The following is a 20,000-nucleotide window of genomic DNA, read 5'->3' on the forward strand; positions in this document are numbered from 1 at the left end:
CTGATCTTTAATTTTTTTTTACCTTTCCTTGATAAGCATTGCATTGTTTTATTTCATAACTACTGATTTTTCTTTTTTTTACCTTCCCTTGATAAGCATTGCATTGTTTTATTTCATGAATACTGATCTTTAATTTTTTTTTACCTTTCCTTGATAAGCATTGCATTGTTTTATTTCATAACTACTGATCTTTAATTTTTTTTTTACCTTTCCTTGATAAGCATTGCATTGTTTTATTTCATAACTACTGATCTTTCTTTTTTTTACCTTCCCTTGATAAGCATTGCATTGTTTTATTTCATAAATACTGATCTTTCTTTTTGGTTACCTTTCCTTGATAAGCATTGCATTGTTTTATTTCATAACTACTGATCTTTCTTTTTGGTTACCTTCCCTTGATAAGCATTGCATTGTTTTATTTCATAAATACTGATCTTTCTTTTTTGTTACCTTCCCTTGATAAGCATTGCATTGTTTTCTTTCATAACTACTGATCATTCTTTTTCCTACCTTCCCTTGATAAGCATTGCATTGTTTTATTTCATAACTACTGATCTTTCTTTTTTTTTACCTTCCCTTGATAAGCGTTGTATTGTTTTATTTCATAACTACTGATCTTTCTTTTTTTTTTACCTTTCCTTGATAAGCATTGCATTGTTTTATTTCATAACTACTGATCTTTCTTTTTTTACCTTCCCTTGATAAGCATTGCATTGTGTTGTTTCATAACTACTGCTCTTTCTTTTTTTTTACCTTTCCTTGATAAGCATTGCATTGTTTTGTTTCATAAGCACTGATCTTTTTTTTTTTTTTTACCTTTCCTTGATAAGTATTGCATTTTTTTGTTTCATACCTACTGATCTTTCTTTTGTTTTACCCTTCCTTGATAAGCATTGCGTTGTTTTATTTCATAACTACTGATCTTTCTTATTTTTACCTTTCCTTGATAAGCATTGCATTGTTTTATTTCATAACTACTGATCTTTAATTTATTTTACCTTGAAAGTTTCATATTTTAGAATAAATAACCAAATATGTAAATATTAAGAAGGATTTCATACACTTTATTAAAACGAACATTCGAATGGAATTTCCTTTTAGTCACGTTGGGTGTGATAATTTTGAAAGCGCATTAAACGATTCTTATTTCCATATGTAAAAATAATCACGAAAAACTATCAGTATTTAAAAACCCTCACAGGAATGGTGAATAATCGAGCCAGGAATTTTGAACCAGGGCTGGCAAAATTTGAGCAAATTTGAACAAACTTTCTGATGCGTGTTGAAGCTGCATGGTCAAAGGTGACAGAAATTGGAGAGAGAGAGAGAGAGAGAGAGAGAGAGAGAGAGAGAGAGAGAGATTTACATTACGCTTTTTAATGATAAAAAGAAGAAAAGGGAGTCATGCCTAAAAAATATTACCTCTGAATGAAACTGTAATTTCAAGAACTGATAAGGATTTCTCTAGGTTTGGGACATAATTATCTCAGAAACTTATTTTGATTTTTAAAGAGATAGTGTTTCTCGTGCTTTTGCTTGATAATACAACACGATAATTATTGTGGCGAAGAGAGATAATAAAACAAATGATAGTAAATGATAATAAAAAAAAATGTAATCTCTGATTAAATCTGACCGACTTCTTGAGTGAGGAAAAGCTATGCTCTTGTCTTGTAGATAAGATGAGAAATAATTAGGTAATGTATCTTTAAGTTATATGAAAATCCCAGGGATAAAAACTCTTATTTCTTCACAAATTGAATGTGAGAAAATAAAGGGGTGTCAATCTAAATACTATATAGGAGTGAAAAGACTTAAAATAAATTTGAGACACCCCGTAGAAGTAACTATTAATGATGATATAAGGAAGGAAATATATAAATTAATCGTGAGGCACAATGGTACTTTGGCGAAAGAGAAATTGTGTGACTGACTATGGTATGTCAACTATGCGGTACTTAAAATAATGCTCTAACTATAATATATATAATTACAATTTTTATTTGGCTGAGATATTACAAAGTAGGAACTTTGCCGTTAAAAAAAAAAAGATAGTGGATGAAAGAATTATAACATTGGTTTGGATAATGGCAATGTATATTTTCTTGTTGTATCCTATAAATGCAGTTCATCAAGTGTAAAGTGCATAGACGAGTTCAGGAAATTGCATTGAATAGGACATTTTTTTTATGAGACATTTTATATATGGGATTGCTCAAGTGAAGGTTTATAGAAGACCGAATTAAGTTTTGCGTCAATCATTAAATGAATATCTCTATATATATATATATATATATATATGTATGTATATGTATATGTATGTATGGATATATATATATATATATATGTATATATATATATATATATATATGTATGTATGTATGTATGTATGTGTATATATATATATATATATATTTATATATACGTATATATATATATATATATATTTATATATATACGTATATATATATATATATATATATTTATATATATACGTATATATATATATATATATACATGCATGTATATATATGAACATATATACACATATATATACATATAATACATATGTATATATATATATACATGCATGTATATATAAACATATATACATATATATACATATGTATATATATACATGTGTATATATATACATATATATACATATAAATGTGTGTATATATATATATGTATGTATACACACACACACATATATATATATATATATATATATGTATATATATGTGTGTATACATACATATATATACTCTCTCCGGTGTTATAAAGATTATACCTTTAGCCATATGTGTGTATATATACACATATATATATATATATATATATATATATGTGTGTGTGTGTGTGTATATATACACACACATATGGCTAAAGGTATAATCTTTATAACACCGGAGAGAGTAACAACTCGACTAACCTTCATGGTGTAAAATTTCTATTCACGAACCAATCACAGTCATACATGTTATTCAATCTAAAAAAAAACATATGCAACATGCAAAATATGACACTGTACAAACACGAATATATTCTAGTTTTTGGCATGTCATGGCCCTACCTTTCGTAATCGGAAAAATGGTTTCTTCAATGTGCCTGAGTATGTTTATGACTCGCTAGATAAGTATTTACATTTCTTGCTCTTGATTTTTTTTTCTTTCCTTTTTTGGGGGGTACCAGAAGATTCGTGATTTTTATTTACTTGTTGTTGATAAAACTGAATGCATTGTATCTGTTGCTATTCGATACCATCAACGACTTTATTAATGTTAAAAATTTCCTGTGAAAAAAAAAAATATCCTGGATTAAATGCTGCCAGGCATTTACTATTTTAAAAAGGTATATATTGACGTATAAGTGTATTATTACGGTCACTAGCCCATGAAAGATAGTAACAAAGTAGGGCAAAAATTACAGTCGTCTGTATTTTACTGAAATATGACAGGGAACAGTAGATTTTTGCGTGAATTTCGATTTAAAATTAGTTTTTTTTTAACAATGCAGTCAAAAATTTTCCGTAAGAAAAACGATAAAAATCCTGAAATAAATGTTGCCAGGCATTTACGGTTCTATATATACGTAAATGACTGTTATAACGGTCACCAACCAGTAAAAGATAATAACAAAGTAGGGTTAAAACTACGGTCGCTTATATTTTACTGAACTAGGGATGAGAACAGTTTATTTTTACGGAGAATTTCCGATAAAAATTGCGGTATTTTAAGATTCTAGTTTTATTTGTTTTTTATTCAGACAGTTTTCCTTTAATAGATTGGTCAGTTTATCTCACATGTATGGAGGTAAATAGATTTAGGTTTACTTAAACTCAATTTCTATTTCATGTCTTGGGTTGGAGTTCTCTTGCTTGAGGGTGCACTCGGGCACACTATTCTATCTTAATCCTCTTCCTCTTGTTTTGTTAAAGTTTTTATAGATTGTATAGGAGATATTCATTTTAATGTTGTTGCTCTTCTTAAAATATTTTATTTTGATTTGTTTCCTTTCCTCACTGAGCTATTTTCCCTGTTGGAGCCCCTGGACTTATGGCATCCTGCTTTTCCAACTAGGGTTGTATCTTAGCAAATAATAATAATAATAATAATAATAATAATAATGACAATAATAATAATAATAATAATAATAATAATAATAATAATAATAATAATAATAATGTGCTAAAGATAAAACATAATGAGTTTTTGTTAAGATGACATACTGTATACCTCATTGTTAAATATTAAATTTATTATATTCAAATGATCCTGTTTATGGTAACCAATTTATATTTCAAATGTTTTATCAAAAAGCGCTTGAAATATATGCATTTATACAACAATAACAACAACAAATGCAACCGTTTATAGCCCACTGCAGGACAAAGGCCTCTGACATGCCTTATATATGTCTGGGATTTGGCCAGTTATTATTCCCAAGCTGTGTATAAGTGATGGTATGATACTTTTGCATGATTGCCTATGATCATATAGAAGTTTAGAATTGGACTTCCATATAATTCTTTTCTGATTGAATTACATTTTTACTGCAATAAGAAAATTGGAACCGATGGATTATTTTTGAAGCGACGTTATTCGAAATGAGAGAGGAAGTGCAGACAAAGCTTTCACGGTGGAGAGAGAGAGAGAGAGAGAGAGAGAGAGAGATCGAAGATAAAGCCTATCACAATGGAGAGAGAGAGAGAGAGAGAGAGAGAGAGAGAGAGAGAGTCACAATGGAATTAAGAAGAGAGAGAGAGAGTCACAATGGAAATAGGAAGAGAGAGAGAGAGAGAGAGAGAGAGAGAGAGAGAGAGAGAGAGATACTTAGGTTGCGAAGGAAGGAAACTCTACAGCTTTCAATTACCTGATGAAGCCAAGTGACCTTATACGGCGGTGGATTTGCGTCAACCTTGCACTCAAAGAAAATGTCATTTCCTTCCCTTAGATTTTTGGCGTTCAGGGATCTCCCCAGGGATAACGTTACGTTAGGTTTATCTGGAAAGGAAAATGATGCAGGATGTTAGTCCATTTCCCGTCTGGGAAAAAAAAAAAACTATCATAATGTGGAAGAGATATAATACTATTTTATTTCATGAAGATTACTGACAAGCCATTATTCTCTCTCTCTCTCTCTCTCTCTCTCTCTCTCTCTCTCTCTCTCTCTCTAAGGTATATTTATGTTATCCTAAACAATTATACATTAAACATTTCACCTATTACATTTACTAAAATGTTGGTGATCTTGAACAATTATACATTAGATATTTCTCTAAGTTGATTTAGTGAAATGTTAATTATCTTGAACAATTATACATTAGACATTTCAGTTATTAGATTTACTAAAATGTTAGTGATCTTGAACAATTATACATTAAACTTTTCAGTTATTAGATTTACTGAAATGTTAGTGATCTTGAACAATTATACATTAGACATTTCTCCAAGTTAATTTAGTGAAATATTAGTTATCTTGAACAAATATCCATTAGACATTTCAGTTATTAGATTTACTGAAATGTTAGTTATCTCGAAAATTTTTACATTAAACATTTCAGTTATTAGATTTACTGAAATGTTAGTGATCTCGAAAAATTATACAATAAACATTTCAGTTATTAGATATACAGCAATGTTAGTAATATTAATTGAATCTTCTACCAGAGTAAGAGGTTTGCGAATCTATAATGAAAAATTTAAGTGTTTTTTGTTTTTCGTGATAAATTTAATACTATGAAACTGAACCGGGTTAAAAAATTGAAAAATAACTACTATAAATACTATGCCATTCTTTCCATAGGAGATTGTTGAGGAATGCCATAATAAAAATAGTTACTGTTACTATTATATTCTTTTTTTCAACACTGCTCAATCATCTTAAAAGAAGAGAGGATGATGGGTTTTTAAAATACCGAAAGAAAACACAAAAAGGAATATTCGATGTAGGAAGGAAGTATAGGATAGGAACGGTAATAGAAAGTAGGAAATGTTGCAACAAGTATTGCTTCGTGTAGGGGATAGATATACTGATGGTGAGTTGTGTGTGTGGGGGGGGGTGCATAGATACGTTTATAAGAGTTGAGATATGACTATGATCGTAGTTTTATGTTTTCCCGAAGGATAAAAGACGACATGCTGAGACGCAATATATATATATATATATATATATAGTGTGTATATATATATACATATATATATATATATATATATATATATATATTCATAAATATATATGTATATATACATATCTATGTATACATAATTAGTAAATGCTAAGCTACACACCTAGTTGGAAAAGTAAGATGTTATAAGCCCAGGGGTCCCCAATAGGGAAAAGAGCTCAGTGAGGAAAGGAAATAAAGAAAAATAAAATATTGTAAGTATAGTAACAACTTTTAAATAAATATTTCCTATAAAAACTATAAGATTTTTAACAAAACAAGATGAAGAGAAACTAGATAGAAGCGTGCCCGAGTGTCCCTCAAGCAAGAGAACTCTAACCCAAGACAGTGGAAGACCATGGTACAGAGGCTATGGCACTACCCAAGACTAGAGAACAATGGTTTGATTTTGGAGTGTCCTCCTAGAAGTGCTGCTTACCATAGCTGAAGAGTCTCTTCTACCCTTACCAAGAGGAGAGTAGCCACTGAACAATTGCAATATATTAGTTAACCCCTTGGGTGAAGAAGAATTGTTTGGCTGTATATTTATTTATGTGTGTTTGTGCATATATATATATATATATATGTATATATATATATATATATATATGTACATATATATACTGTATATATATATATATATAATATATACGTATATATAATACATATTATACATATGTATACGGTCGCATGCACACACACAGTTCTAACTAACTAAACAGAACCACCATCTACAAAGTATGACAAAACCTTGTTTTTACACCGCTAGAAAATACCGCACTAAAACCAAAACGTTTCCACCAAAGAAACCGTGATTCTAAATCCATTTCAATACAAACGTTTTCTCTACACTCCAGTATTCGCGGTATTTGTTAAAATATAAAGGCCACTTTACGATACATCCAAAAGGGATCGTCGGTCCCGATGAATTCCCAATTGGAGATTTTGCGTTTCAGATTGAAATGCCCATCACCACTCGGAGAAGAATGGTACGCCAAATGAGACCTATACGCTTTTTTTCTTCACCTGTGCTTGATTTGTTGTTCAATTTTTTAGATGTATGCTGTACTCTTTTGCATAAGGTAATGGAGTGTGAGGGATGAAGAGCGTGATGGGAGATGGAGATGGCATCGAAGGTATAGAGTAGGCTACATATAAATAGATACACATGTACAAATAGACGTATACAGTATATATATATATATATATATATATATATATATATATATATATATATGTGTGTGTGTGTGTATGTGTGTGTGTATGTATATGTGTGTGTGTGTATGTATATGTGTGCGTGTTATCATAACTATGTAAAAAAGGTTATCAAGCACAATTCCTAGTAAAACTTTACACTAACCGACACTTCAGTTAATATGAGCAATCACTGAAAAAATCAACCATATATGCATAATTCCTAAAACTAGTTGATTTACCAAATAACAAGTCTTGAACAAAAGTTTACATGTGTATTTTTTATATTATTTAATTATGGATATTACTTACAAACAAAAGATATAAAATATAATTGAAAAATGAAGATACCTGATAACGTTAGTCTCCCAAAACCTTCGTGATAATCTTTTCAGCCCGCTTAAATCATGAATGTGTAGAGCTTTTATTCACTGGGGAGAGCTTTTGAAATATTTATCTTAGTTTTTGTGGCGTAAGTCTCTAAGAATGGATAATATTCTTCATCTACTTAAGTGTTGTTACTCTTTTAAAAATATATTATTTTAATTGTTCATAACTTTTCGCGCAGTTAGTTTATTTCCTGGTTTCCTTTCCTCACTGGGCTATTTTTCCCTGTTTGAGCCCTTAGGCTTTCCTGCCTTTCCATCTAAGTTTGTAGGTTAGCGAATAATAATAATAATAATAATAATAATAATAATAATAATAATAATCTTTATCTTTCGGACTTATTTATACTACTATTTCTACTCTCAATGATGTTATCAACAATAATATTATTGAATATAATAATAATAATAATAATAATAATAATAATAATAATAATAATACCCAAAAATTACGTTCAAAAACAAGAAAACAGACATAAAACACCATGGGAACGGCATCAACAAGGCATATCCCTACGTTTCCACCGCCCGTCACGCGCACGTCATACGTAAGAGGCCATACGTACACAATACGTCCATCGTGAAGATATCCTCGAGCGTGGACAACGGCAGCGTCGGATGTTCCGCCCGGCACACCATCTGCTTGGCGTGATGTTGACGGCCGATCTTCAAAAGAAGGGAGCTGATGGTCATGTTCTCGCTCACGTGGACCTGGATGGGACGGGAAGAAGAAGAAGGTAAACGAGAGCTGGGTTACTTTGTACTCGATTCATGCTTCGTTTGGGAAGAAATAAGGATTTGGTATTGCGAACGGCGAGCAAGCGCTTTCTCACAGTGTGTGTGTGTGTGTGATGGCCACTTATCTCTCTCTCTCTCTCTCTCTCTCTCTCTCTCTCTCTCTCTCTCTGTCTCTCTCTCTCTCTCTAGATTGGTAGTTAGAAGGAAATCGATGTAAATATGTATCGCCATGAAAGAATATCTATCTATTTATGTATATATATATATATATATATATATATATATATATATATATATATATATATATATATATATATATATATATATATATATATACACACACACATATATATATATATATATATATATATATATATATATATATATATATATATATATATATATATATATTTATATATATATATATATATATATATATATATATATATATATATATATATATATATATATATATATATATACACACACATATATATATATATATATATATATATATATATATATAATGTATTTTAGCAAGTAATAATAATAATAATAATAATAATAATAATAATAATAATAATGATAATAATAATACTCGAATACCTTGATATATTGAACTGTGTATAACAGCAGCTGATGTCCAATTTGCATCGTAATCAATCTTTCAAGAAATTGCTATTAATACCAAGCACCATTTTATCATTAATAGCAATTGCAACAAACTTCAGATAGTTATTGCATTGATCAAGCAATTAGGAGTTTTACCTTGGATGACTTCTTTTTTTTTTCAACCAGTTTTTTTTTTCTTTTTTTTTCTTTTTTTTGTACCTTATTACAGCTTCAATTCTCGCCCATGTTTATATTCAATCTTATGAATATGTGATTTCTTCTAATCAAATCAGTCCCCTCTGTGTTTTTCTTTATCATAATTTCAGTAATAATTTTATATTTCACAAAATAGGAACAGTGACCGAAAAACCTTCAAGCACATCGAGGTAATGGAAAAAGAATACTATGATGACTAAACAATGTATCAGTATGATGATAAAAGAATGTAATAATTTGTCCTTTTTATTGAAATATTATAGGTTATTCTATTGCTAGTTAGAATTTTTTTGATAAAACTTCTCTCATAAAATGTCTACAAAAGCCCCATGAATGTTCATTCCAGAACACGACATTTCCAGACACCACCAAATCACCAATATTCATGAAAACAATGGGAGATCGAAACACATTGGAGAGACTCACGAGGTAATACCTGTAGGCTGGGATCGTTGCTTTGCATCTAGGCAAGGCAACAATTTACACTGTAGGTAGGCTTTTTACAGATTTGCCAGGTTTTTTAAATGAGAAAAGGCCAACTTATAATCAATAGAAGCTTTAAAAGGCCAACTCATTAGTAGAAAAAGGCCAAAAATGTAGTATTTAATGCCCGCATTTTTTCATATTACTAAAGGCCAACCAATTTAAAAAAAGGGCAAATTTGATTTTTTTTTTTGGGGGGGGGGGCATAAAAAGGGTTTTTAAAAAATGTCAAATTTGAGATTTTTTGGCCTAAAAGGGACCAAACTGACAACCCTGTCTAAAGCCTATGATGTCTGAGGGGAAAGTACTCGTCCAGAAAAATATGGAATTGTGACAGACAACTGACACCCATTACGGGAAGGATAGCGTTAGTGTCTGGATACTGTAGCCAGGACGAAAAACAGCCACCTTTCTTTGGGTGGAGAATACTTCTCTTATAGAAAACAATTTTATTCCTTTGGTTCTTCTGCATGAATATTTCATTTACATGTAAAAAGAATTTCGTGAGAGCCCTCTTCTTATCAAAAACAACTTTATACTTCTGGGTGTGTTTGAAATTTGTTTTTACATGTAAACTTTGTCCTGAATATCAATTTTTTTTCGCTTCCTATATGATTAATTTTTATGCCAGAGAGAATATAAAGTTATTCGATTTTAACAATTAATTGGTCAAAAAGATAAATCAGGTAATTTTGAATTTAAAATCATAATATATGTCAGCTAATAAAAGGAAATAATAATTTTGTTTTTAACTTCTGAAAAAAAGATAGTTTATTTAGTGTTTAAAAGGCAACTACTGTATGTCAATATATTCGGTATAGGTATGCTATCTCTTTTCAAATCTAAATTGAATATATTTATCACATCTATGGTTCAACCATCGATAAAATATGAAATGATTTATCTAAAAGTAGTTCGTAGCTCATTAATCTTCTCTCTCATGTCGGGAGGGAAACCGGACGCCATGATGGACGACAGCGTCTCCTACCCTTTTCATTTCTGATCAAATATCCTTGTTTAAGGTGTAGGTTGCGAGAGTTATGTAGAGGGAGAAGGGGGAGGGGGAGGGGGAGGGGTTATTGGACATTCGTTACATCGCTTGTTTCAATCACTCCATGTCAAATAGTCTAAAGGGGACGGTGCCATTCCTATTGCGACCATGGGACTGGAAAGGCTTTTCTGTGTTCCCTTGATATCGGTGACGGGGTAATAAATGGCGAGCAAAGTTGTTTGGACGTTGATGTTACCACACGTAACAAGACGTATCAAATTGCCTGCGAGTCCTAAATCAGGCCAAAGGCGGGGAAGCACAAAGAAGCAAATGCCGGGCAAATAACAGCAATATATCAGTGTCCATGGAAGTATCAAGGGCTCATACTTCTTGCTCCTGAACGCCATGTAAACTAATACGTGTTTGGTTATATATTCGATTGGTTAGGTTAAGGCAAACATATTTAATTCATGCACAGAACGCCATGTAAACTAATACGTGTTTTGGTTATATATTCGATTAGTTAGGTTAAGGCAAACATATTTAATTCATGCATAGAACGCCATGTGAACTAATACGTGTCTGGTTATATATTCGATTAGTTAGGTTAAGGCAAACATATTTAATTCATGCATAGAACTCCATGTAAACTAATATGTGTTTGGTTATATATTCGATTACTTAGGTTAAGGCAAACATATTTCATTCATGCATGCATATCTGTGTATATTTACTCTTCAAGATCCATTTTTTTCCATATTTGAAAAAGAATGACTGCTTTAGGTTCGATTAGTTAGGCGATAGCATACACATTTAATTCACTCTACGAGAGTTGTGTGAAAGAGAAACTGTCTCTCGAAGCTAAAGCAAACGGTATTAGAATGTGATATTCAATGTATACGAAGAGAGAAAACTTGTATTGGCATGAATTCTTATGTCTTCTTTCTATAGGATGTAATGGATACCCCCAATATTTTTAAACCATATGAGGGATTGGGCTGAGTTAGGAGGATTTATTTGATAGTTATTGGTGTTGAATGTATTTAGTAAAATATGAGAACAATATTTCCATTTCAAATCACGTGGGGAACTTTTCAAAAGACTGGGAAGAAGGACTGATAGTAAATTGGTTTAAAGATAAGTGATTATAAATTGGGGTAATTAAAGAGATATCAGTCAAACAGAACAGACATTGAAATTTCTATAAATAATACTTGATGAAAGATTACAATCATTAGCGGGGTTTGATTAGCTACAGTAAAATTTCAGGCAAGTAATCTTAATACTGATCTATTAAGAAGACCTTCACAACAAAAGAGGTTTAAATCTAATCGAAATATATACTTTACATTCATAGACCTAGAAAAGGTATTTGCTAAGATACTAGGGGAAGTAGTTTTTTTTTTTTTTATTTAACGGACAGGAAAATAGCATAAATGTGGTTACATATTGAAATTATATCTCTTGGAACAATGATGGTAGAAATAATATCCTATGACAAGAGTCGAATGTTTGAATTCAGAGAGATCAACACTCAGTTCTGTGTACAAGAATTTGATTGAAATTAAATCTTCTTTCCCACTTTTAGCTCTACGATAAGGGGTCGGTTGCCTGATGCATCCTCTCCAATGACTTCCATCAAAGGCACCCACTTCCACCAAACCTTTTCTCTCCATATCATCCTTCACCTTATCTCGCCATCTAATTCTCTGCCTTAAATTCAATGGAAATTGATATATACCAAATACCCGGTGGTTGTGGCAGACTAGAGATATTGCAAAAATGGATATAGGAGTAGTAGGAGTCTCTCGAATGGAGTAGTAAGAATGTAAATGTGGTTAAATGTGAGGTTATGTTATCCAAGAAGCGAGGATATAAAAGGGGTAGACCATTTCAAATTCTTGGGATCTGCTTCAGGCCAGGAGGAGGGACGTGAAGCTGACAATGACAGTAGGAGAGGAGCAGTTTAGGAAGAAATGGAGGAAATATGTGGCAAGAGAATCTCTACATGAGAAGCTTTAAAAAGATAGGAAAAATTCTAGGTTGGTAAGGATTACTGAAGAGAGAGAAAAGATTGAATGTATGGAAATGTGACAAGGATGGGTTTAAAAGTTCAAAGGCCACTCATGAATGGCAGAGGCAAGGGACAGTGACATTGCCCTTTCAAGCAGGACAATGTCCTAGAGACTGACCTTATATACATATGACAAGCGCCCAAGCCCTCTCTCCAACCAAGCTAGGACCAAGGCAATGGCAGCTGATGACTCAGCAGATAGACCTATAGGCTCCCCTAAACCCCCATCATTAGCTCACAAAGATGGTAAGGTTGCAGCGACCGAAGAAACTAACAAGTTTGAGTGGGACTCGAACCCCAGTCTGTCGTTCACTGACTACTGACAAGAGAGTCAAGATTGGAAGTGTGGAAATATAACAAGTAAAAGAGAGGAAAGAGAGTAAGAGAGTAAGGAAGACTTGGGATGGAACCTGTCTGGGGAAGCGAGGGATTAGATGCCATAGTAAAATCAATGAGGATTTAAAGGAAAAAGATTTGGTGGACGAAGACTTGACAAAATGATAATAAATAGACTCGTCCAACTTAGTTTGGAGAGAGGACTGGGAAAGGATAAGAAGATATAAGCCCTTTTTTTTTTTTTACAGTATAAGGGAAATGTTCCATAACAAAAGATCATCTATAATACTTCTCTTCATTACAAAGAATTACGTTTCTTTCCTCATTTGAGAAGGATCAATCTTTAAGCCGGATTTTCCGCTCTTAGATCTAGGACTTGGATCGATGAACTCACATCGTAATGGAACTCCAGCTCTACTCTGAGGCTGTACCAATATATGAAAAATTTTTCAGCTATTCATAACACCAAAACTTTACCTCGTAATAAGTTTTTCCTCACAGTAACTTTGAATTTTGTACTCGTCCTATTGTGGGTGTAATATTACAATCGTTGCTCGTATATTAGGAAGGTCTTTAAATACCATTAGTTGAACCCTAGTTCGTCCACATAAGTTATGATCAATGCCAATTGATTTAACATGATTTTAGCGATGATTTTAAAACTAGCTTACAATCAAAGGATTTTACTTTCTAATGATAGATTAATGCATGCTAATCAATAATATCTTGCGTCATCTTTGATTCTAGGATTTATGAATAATTCAGATAAATCCGTTATCTCTAAATCTTGGATGACACTTCAAATTTAGGAAAAGGAGAAGTGAAAACCTAAATAGTCGCCATATATAGCCTACATTCATTATCTTCATTCCAGACTGTCCATAAGTCGAAATCTTCATTTAGAGTTCAATTAAAAAGACATGGTATACAAAGAACTGCAAATGGTAACTAAACATACTACGTATCTTTAATTCTCTTATAGTGGCTTCATTTTCATGAAGAAATTATAAGAAAATAATCAATTGTGTACGTAACAGATATCAAACTCATTCGAATGATGTTCGTCTTCAAACCCTAAGAGCTCACAATGGAAAAGTTCTAAGTTTTCGTCTGCACAGTCATCAGTATTGTCACTCATGTACAATAACTGATCTTCACAACTATGAATGTCATTATTTTTCACACCGTAGCAGGTGATACACGTTGTCTGTTTCATAGTTTGTTCTGACATAGGTGGTATAATAACCCAGAAATACAAAACTATCTGAGGTGAAGCACATAACAGCCTAAGGTACATAGGCTAACCTCTTACAACACTAATTCTGGAAGAGGAATGGGTATTTTGTGGGACAAAAATTGGGTCTAATAAGGCATAGAATAATGGATGTGGCCCAATATAATAACTAAGGCAGGGTTTTACTTATTGCCTGTCACAATGATACAACGACGTGAAAAACGAATATAACAGCAAAGGAAGAAAATTAAAGATACAATCAGAATAATGTGGTGGCATATTGGAACCGTTCCTGCCTGGTGATCTTCCGGACTGGGGTTCGAGTACCACTCAAGCCCTATAGTTCCTTGCAGTGCCTGCAATCTCACCCTCCTTGTGAGCTATGGATTGGGTGTTAGGTTGAGCCTATAGGTCTACCTGCTGTGTCATCAGCATCCATTGCCTGGCCCCTTACTCCTAGCTTGGATGGAGAGGTGGCTTGGCTGCTGATTATATGTATATGTGGTCAGTCTCTAGAGCGTTGCCCTGCTAGCTAGGTCATTCCCAAATGTCCCTTGCATCTGCCATTCATGAGCGGCCTTTAAAAAAGGACTTTACCTATGTGGGATGGCATATGGTATATGGGTTTTAACAGAGCCATAGACATATGAATTTATTTGTCTTTTCTCCACAACGATTGACTGACAAAATTGAATTTGAAGAAGGCTACATTTCCTCCCACCTCTCCCGGTCCAAGGCAGAACATAGGCCACCCAGATTATCTATTGAGTGCGTTACTGCAACGTCAAGAGAGAGAGAGAGAGAGAGAGAGAGAGAGAGAGAGAGAGAGCTTAATTGATTGACTGATTATGAGTTATATTGCATCCTGAGAGAGAGAGAGAGAGAGAGAGAGAGAGAGAGAGAGAGAGAGAGAGAGAGAGAGAGAGAGAGAGAAATCACTAATTTCCATCTTCACTTTAATATGCAGTAAAAGTCAAGATTAAACTTACACAATCGAGATGGTTTTTCGCAAACCTACAAATGGCATAACACTATCGAACTTATAAAGGGCTAAAGTATAGAAGAACTAGCCAGCAAGGCATGACAATTGAATAATGGATTCAGGAATACATATGAACGAATGAATATGTACCGGATGCTGAATGAATAGTGAAAAGGAATAAATGAATTTCAAATTGGAAATGAATCGTATAAAGATCCATCTATTGCCTTGATTAAACTGAGAGTTCTTTGTTACTTATAATTACGATTTCATAAAATAAATTATATTTATATGTGTTATAATCTAAATAAGGCATAGAATTATTTGTACCCTAGCAGTACCAGCTGAACTCGGCTGAGTCCCTGGTTAGGCTGGAGGAACGTAGAGAGTAGAGGTCCCCTTTTTGTTTTGTTTCTTGTTGTTGTCGGCTACCCCCCAAAATTGGGGGAAGTGCCTTTGGTATATGTATGTATGTATAATCTATCTTTTTCAGTACGAAATTAATTATGCGTTTATAGAACAAAATAATTATCTGGATAACTGGTGTGTGAAACTTGTTATTCTAAACATAATTCTTAATCGAACAATGAAGATATTGTAAATTTATAGTCAACTATGAGTGTATTCTCATAGCATTGAGCTATTTCCCTTATTACAGAAATGATTTAAAGTCCTTATTTACGATTTCATTACTAAGATAAACTTAAATGGAGACATCATTGACAAACTCGGTATTAAGATTGAGTTTAAATGTATGAGAGTAAAATAAAGGTAATATTAATTTCTTGTGACTAAAGCAGAATTTATATATATATATATATATATATATATATATATATATATATATGTATATATATATATATATATATATATATATATATATATATATATATATATGTATATATTTATATATATATAGATATATATATATATATATACATATATATATATATGTATGTATGTATATATATATATATATATATATATATATGTATGTATATATATATATATATATATATATATATCTATATATATATATATATATATATATATATATATATATAAAATAATATCTCCTATAAGGGACGTTTCCACATACAGCTTTGTTATTATAATGCTGAAATTAATTTCACTTATTTTTCTCGAACCACTTTCTCTTACTCAGGATTGTCGTGGCCTGATTGGTAACGTCTCTGCCTGGAGTTTGCCAGTCGGGGGTTCGAGTCCCGCTCAGACTCGTTAGTGCCATTAATGTCTGTAACCTTACCATCCTTGTGAGCTAAGGTTGGGGGATTTGGGGGAGCCTATAGGTCTATCTGCTGAGTCATCAGCAGCCATTGCCGGGCCATCCATGGTCCTAGCATGGGTGGAGGGGGGCTTGGGCGCTGATCATATATATGATGAGTCTCTAGGGCATTGTCCTGCTTGCTAGGACAATGTCACTGTCCCTTGCCTCTGCCATTCATGAGCGACATTTAAAACCTGAAAACCCTATGCGCTCACATAACATTCAAAGATATTCGTAGAGAATAAATTCAAAATGCAATTCAGAGCGTTCAGAGTATTCTGTGTTTATTCAATTTATTCATATTTTCCCAGTGATATGCCAAATATGTTGACTTTTCCAGACGTGTTTCCAGAGAAAGCATCAGTGAAGGATGTTTATCTGTTTGTAGTCGAAGCAACACAATGGTTTGATTATGGAAATAAAGATTTTTTTATCTTTAGAAAAGGCTGGAATACTGATAAAATACAGTGAAAATAACGGAGGCCTGTTAGCAATGGAAAACATAAATTGTTTACTTCTGACCCTTTTTTCTCCCATTCTGGAATGTTGCCTGATGCTCTTCAGGAAAGTTTTCCTAACAAATATTTTCTTTTGTATGAAAATGGATTGACCTTGATTCTAGTGCTGCTTTTGACTGTGGTGATCATGAGGCCCTTTTAATCAAACTCAACCAGATGTTAATAGATGGATCTTTTAATTACATCATCACAGATTTTAAAATAATAGAATGCAAATAGTAACTATTGATGGGCAGCAGAGTGATTATAGGATATGTCTGGTGTTTCTCGTGGCAACCTAGTGTTCTTAGTCCATTTGTTTACTTAAACTATGGGTTTATGTGATATCTGGTGTTCTTCAGGCTAATGTTCTTGGCCCAATACTTTTCGTAAACTATTTCATTATGTGATATCTGGTGTTCCTCAGAGTAATGTTCTTGGCTCAATACTTTTCGTAAACTATGTGTTTATGTGATATCTGGTGTTTCTCAGGGCAATGTTCTTAGTCCATTTGTTTACGTAAACTATGTGTTTATGTAATATCTGGTGTTCCTCAGGGTAATGTTCTTGGCCCAATACTTTTTGTAAACTATGTGTTTATGTGACATCTGGTGTTTCTCAGGGTAATGTTCTTAGTCCATTTGTTTACTTAATCTATGTGTTTATGTGATATCTGGTGTTCCTCAGGGTAATGTTCTTGGCCCAATACTTTTCGTGAATTGTGTATATGTGATATCTAGTGTTTCTCAGGGCAATGTTCTTAGTCCATTTGTTTACTTAAACTATGTGTTTATGTGATATCTGGTGTTCTTCAGAGTAATGTTCTTGGCCCAATACTTTTCGTGAACTATGTGTATATGTGATATCTGGTGTTCCTCAGGGTAATGTTCAGGGCACATTACTTTTTGTGATTGATTTATTGATTTAAAGTTTTCAGGCATCCTGTACTTTTCGTGAACTATGTGTATATGTGATATCTGGTGTTCTTCTGGGTAATGTTCTTGGCACATTACTTTTCGTGAACTATGTGTATATGTGATATTTGGTGTTCCTCAGGGCAATGTTCTTGGCCCAATACTTTACGTGAACTATGTGTATATGTGATATTTGGTGTTCCTCAGGGCAATGTTCTTGGCCCATTACTTTTCGTAAACCGTGTTTATATGATATCTGGTGTTCTTCAGGGTAATGTTCTTGGCCCAATACTTTTCGTGAACTATGTGTATATGTGATATTTGGTGTTCCTCAGGGCAATGTTCTTGGCCCATTACTTTTCGTAAACCGTGTTTATATGATATCTGGTGTTCTTCAGGGTAATGTTCTTGGCCCAATACTTTTCGTGAACTATGTGTATTTGTGATATTTGGTGTTCCTCAGGGCAATGTTCTTGGCCCATTACTTTTCGTAAACTATGTGTTTATGTGATATCTGGTGTTCCTCCGGGTAATGTTCTTGGCCGAATACTTTTCGTGAACTATGTGTATATGTGATATCTGGTGTTCTTCAGGGTAATGTTCTTGGCCCAATACTTTTCGTGAACTATGTATATATGTGATATTTGGTGTCTCTCAGGGTAATGTTCTTGGCCCAATACTTTTCGTGAACTATGATATTTGATATCTGGTGTTCCTCAGGGTAATGTTCTTGGCCCAATACTTTTCCTGAACTATGTGTAAATGTGATATGTGGTGTTCCTCAGGGTAATGTTCTTGGCCCAATACTTTTCATGAACTATGTGTATATGTGATATTTGGTGTTCCTCAGGGCAATGTTCTTGGCCCAATACTTTTCGTGAGATATGTGTATACGTGATATTTGGTGTTCCTCAGGACAATGTTCTTGGCCCATTACTTTTCATAAACTATGTGTTTATGTGATATTTGGTGTTCCTCAGGGCAATGTTCTTGGCCCATTACTTATCGTAAATTAGGTGTTTATGTGATATATGGTGTTCCTAAGGGTAATGTTCTTAGTATATAACTTTCCATAAACTATGCGTATATTATTTTTCATACTATATACACATGACATGTGTTTTGACCTAGGAAACTAGCTAGTTTAATACGCAAATGATGCAACTCTCTTTACTTCAATTTCATCTGAATGTAGCCTGTGATTACTGAATCTCTTCATAGAGATGTAGCTTTAATTAATGTATGGTGAATAATATGTGGCATGAAGTTGAGCCCGAACAGAAGTCAAAGTATGATTGTACGTAGATCATGGACAGTGACTGCTCAACATTCAGCTCAGTACAATTACATTGATACTTCAACTATATACAAAATTTTTAAAATTCTATATGTGATCATCAATAGCAAATTAAATTTTTAGAAACATATCTGTTCTCTTTCTTCTTCAATTGCACATAGATTATATATTGAGAAGGTCTTTTCAGATTTTTGGTGATTATTCTATCCTTAGGAAATATTTTAATTTTTCCTATTCGAATAAAAATTTCCTATATAAACTATAAAAATTTAAACAAACCATGAGGACGAGAAATAAGATAGAATAGTGTGCCCGAGTTTACCCTCAAGCAAGAGACCTCTAAGTAGATTAGATTTCTAGAGTAAAATCACAGCCTTATTGTCCCTCTGAACTAAGCATGGATAGTTTGAGGGTATGTTAGCCTATCTCCTGAGTCATAAGAAGTCTGTCTTGTCAATTTTGTCTAAGCTTGGGTTCAGGGGCAAACTTCTGCATTGATCATAAGTGTATATGTTTGGTCTGTTTGACATTGCACGACTGGAAAGAGATGTTCTATTCCTCTACCGCTCATGAACAACATTGAAAGCTT

General features: G+C 32.8%; 1 protein-coding gene across 1 annotated transcript in view; it reads right to left on the reverse strand.

Moving 5' to 3' along the window:
• Positions 1-20,000, reverse strand: part of LOC137655103 (nephrin-like) — a 521,200-nt gene that overhangs the window by 95,315 nt on the left and 405,885 nt on the right. Inside the window, exons 7-8 of the mRNA XM_068388994.1 lie at positions 8,316-8,460; positions 4,876-5,006 (exon numbers count right to left, since the gene is read on the reverse strand). Coding sequence (XP_068245095.1) covers positions 4,876-5,006; positions 8,316-8,460 — 276 coding nt within the window. The remainder of the gene's footprint in view (positions 1-4,875; positions 5,007-8,315; positions 8,461-20,000) is intronic.

The sequence above is a fragment of the Palaemon carinicauda genome, chromosome 16, assembly GCF_036898095.1.
Source record: "Palaemon carinicauda isolate YSFRI2023 chromosome 16, ASM3689809v2, whole genome shotgun sequence".
NCBI lineage: Eukaryota > Metazoa > Arthropoda > Malacostraca > Decapoda > Palaemonidae > Palaemon > Palaemon carinicauda.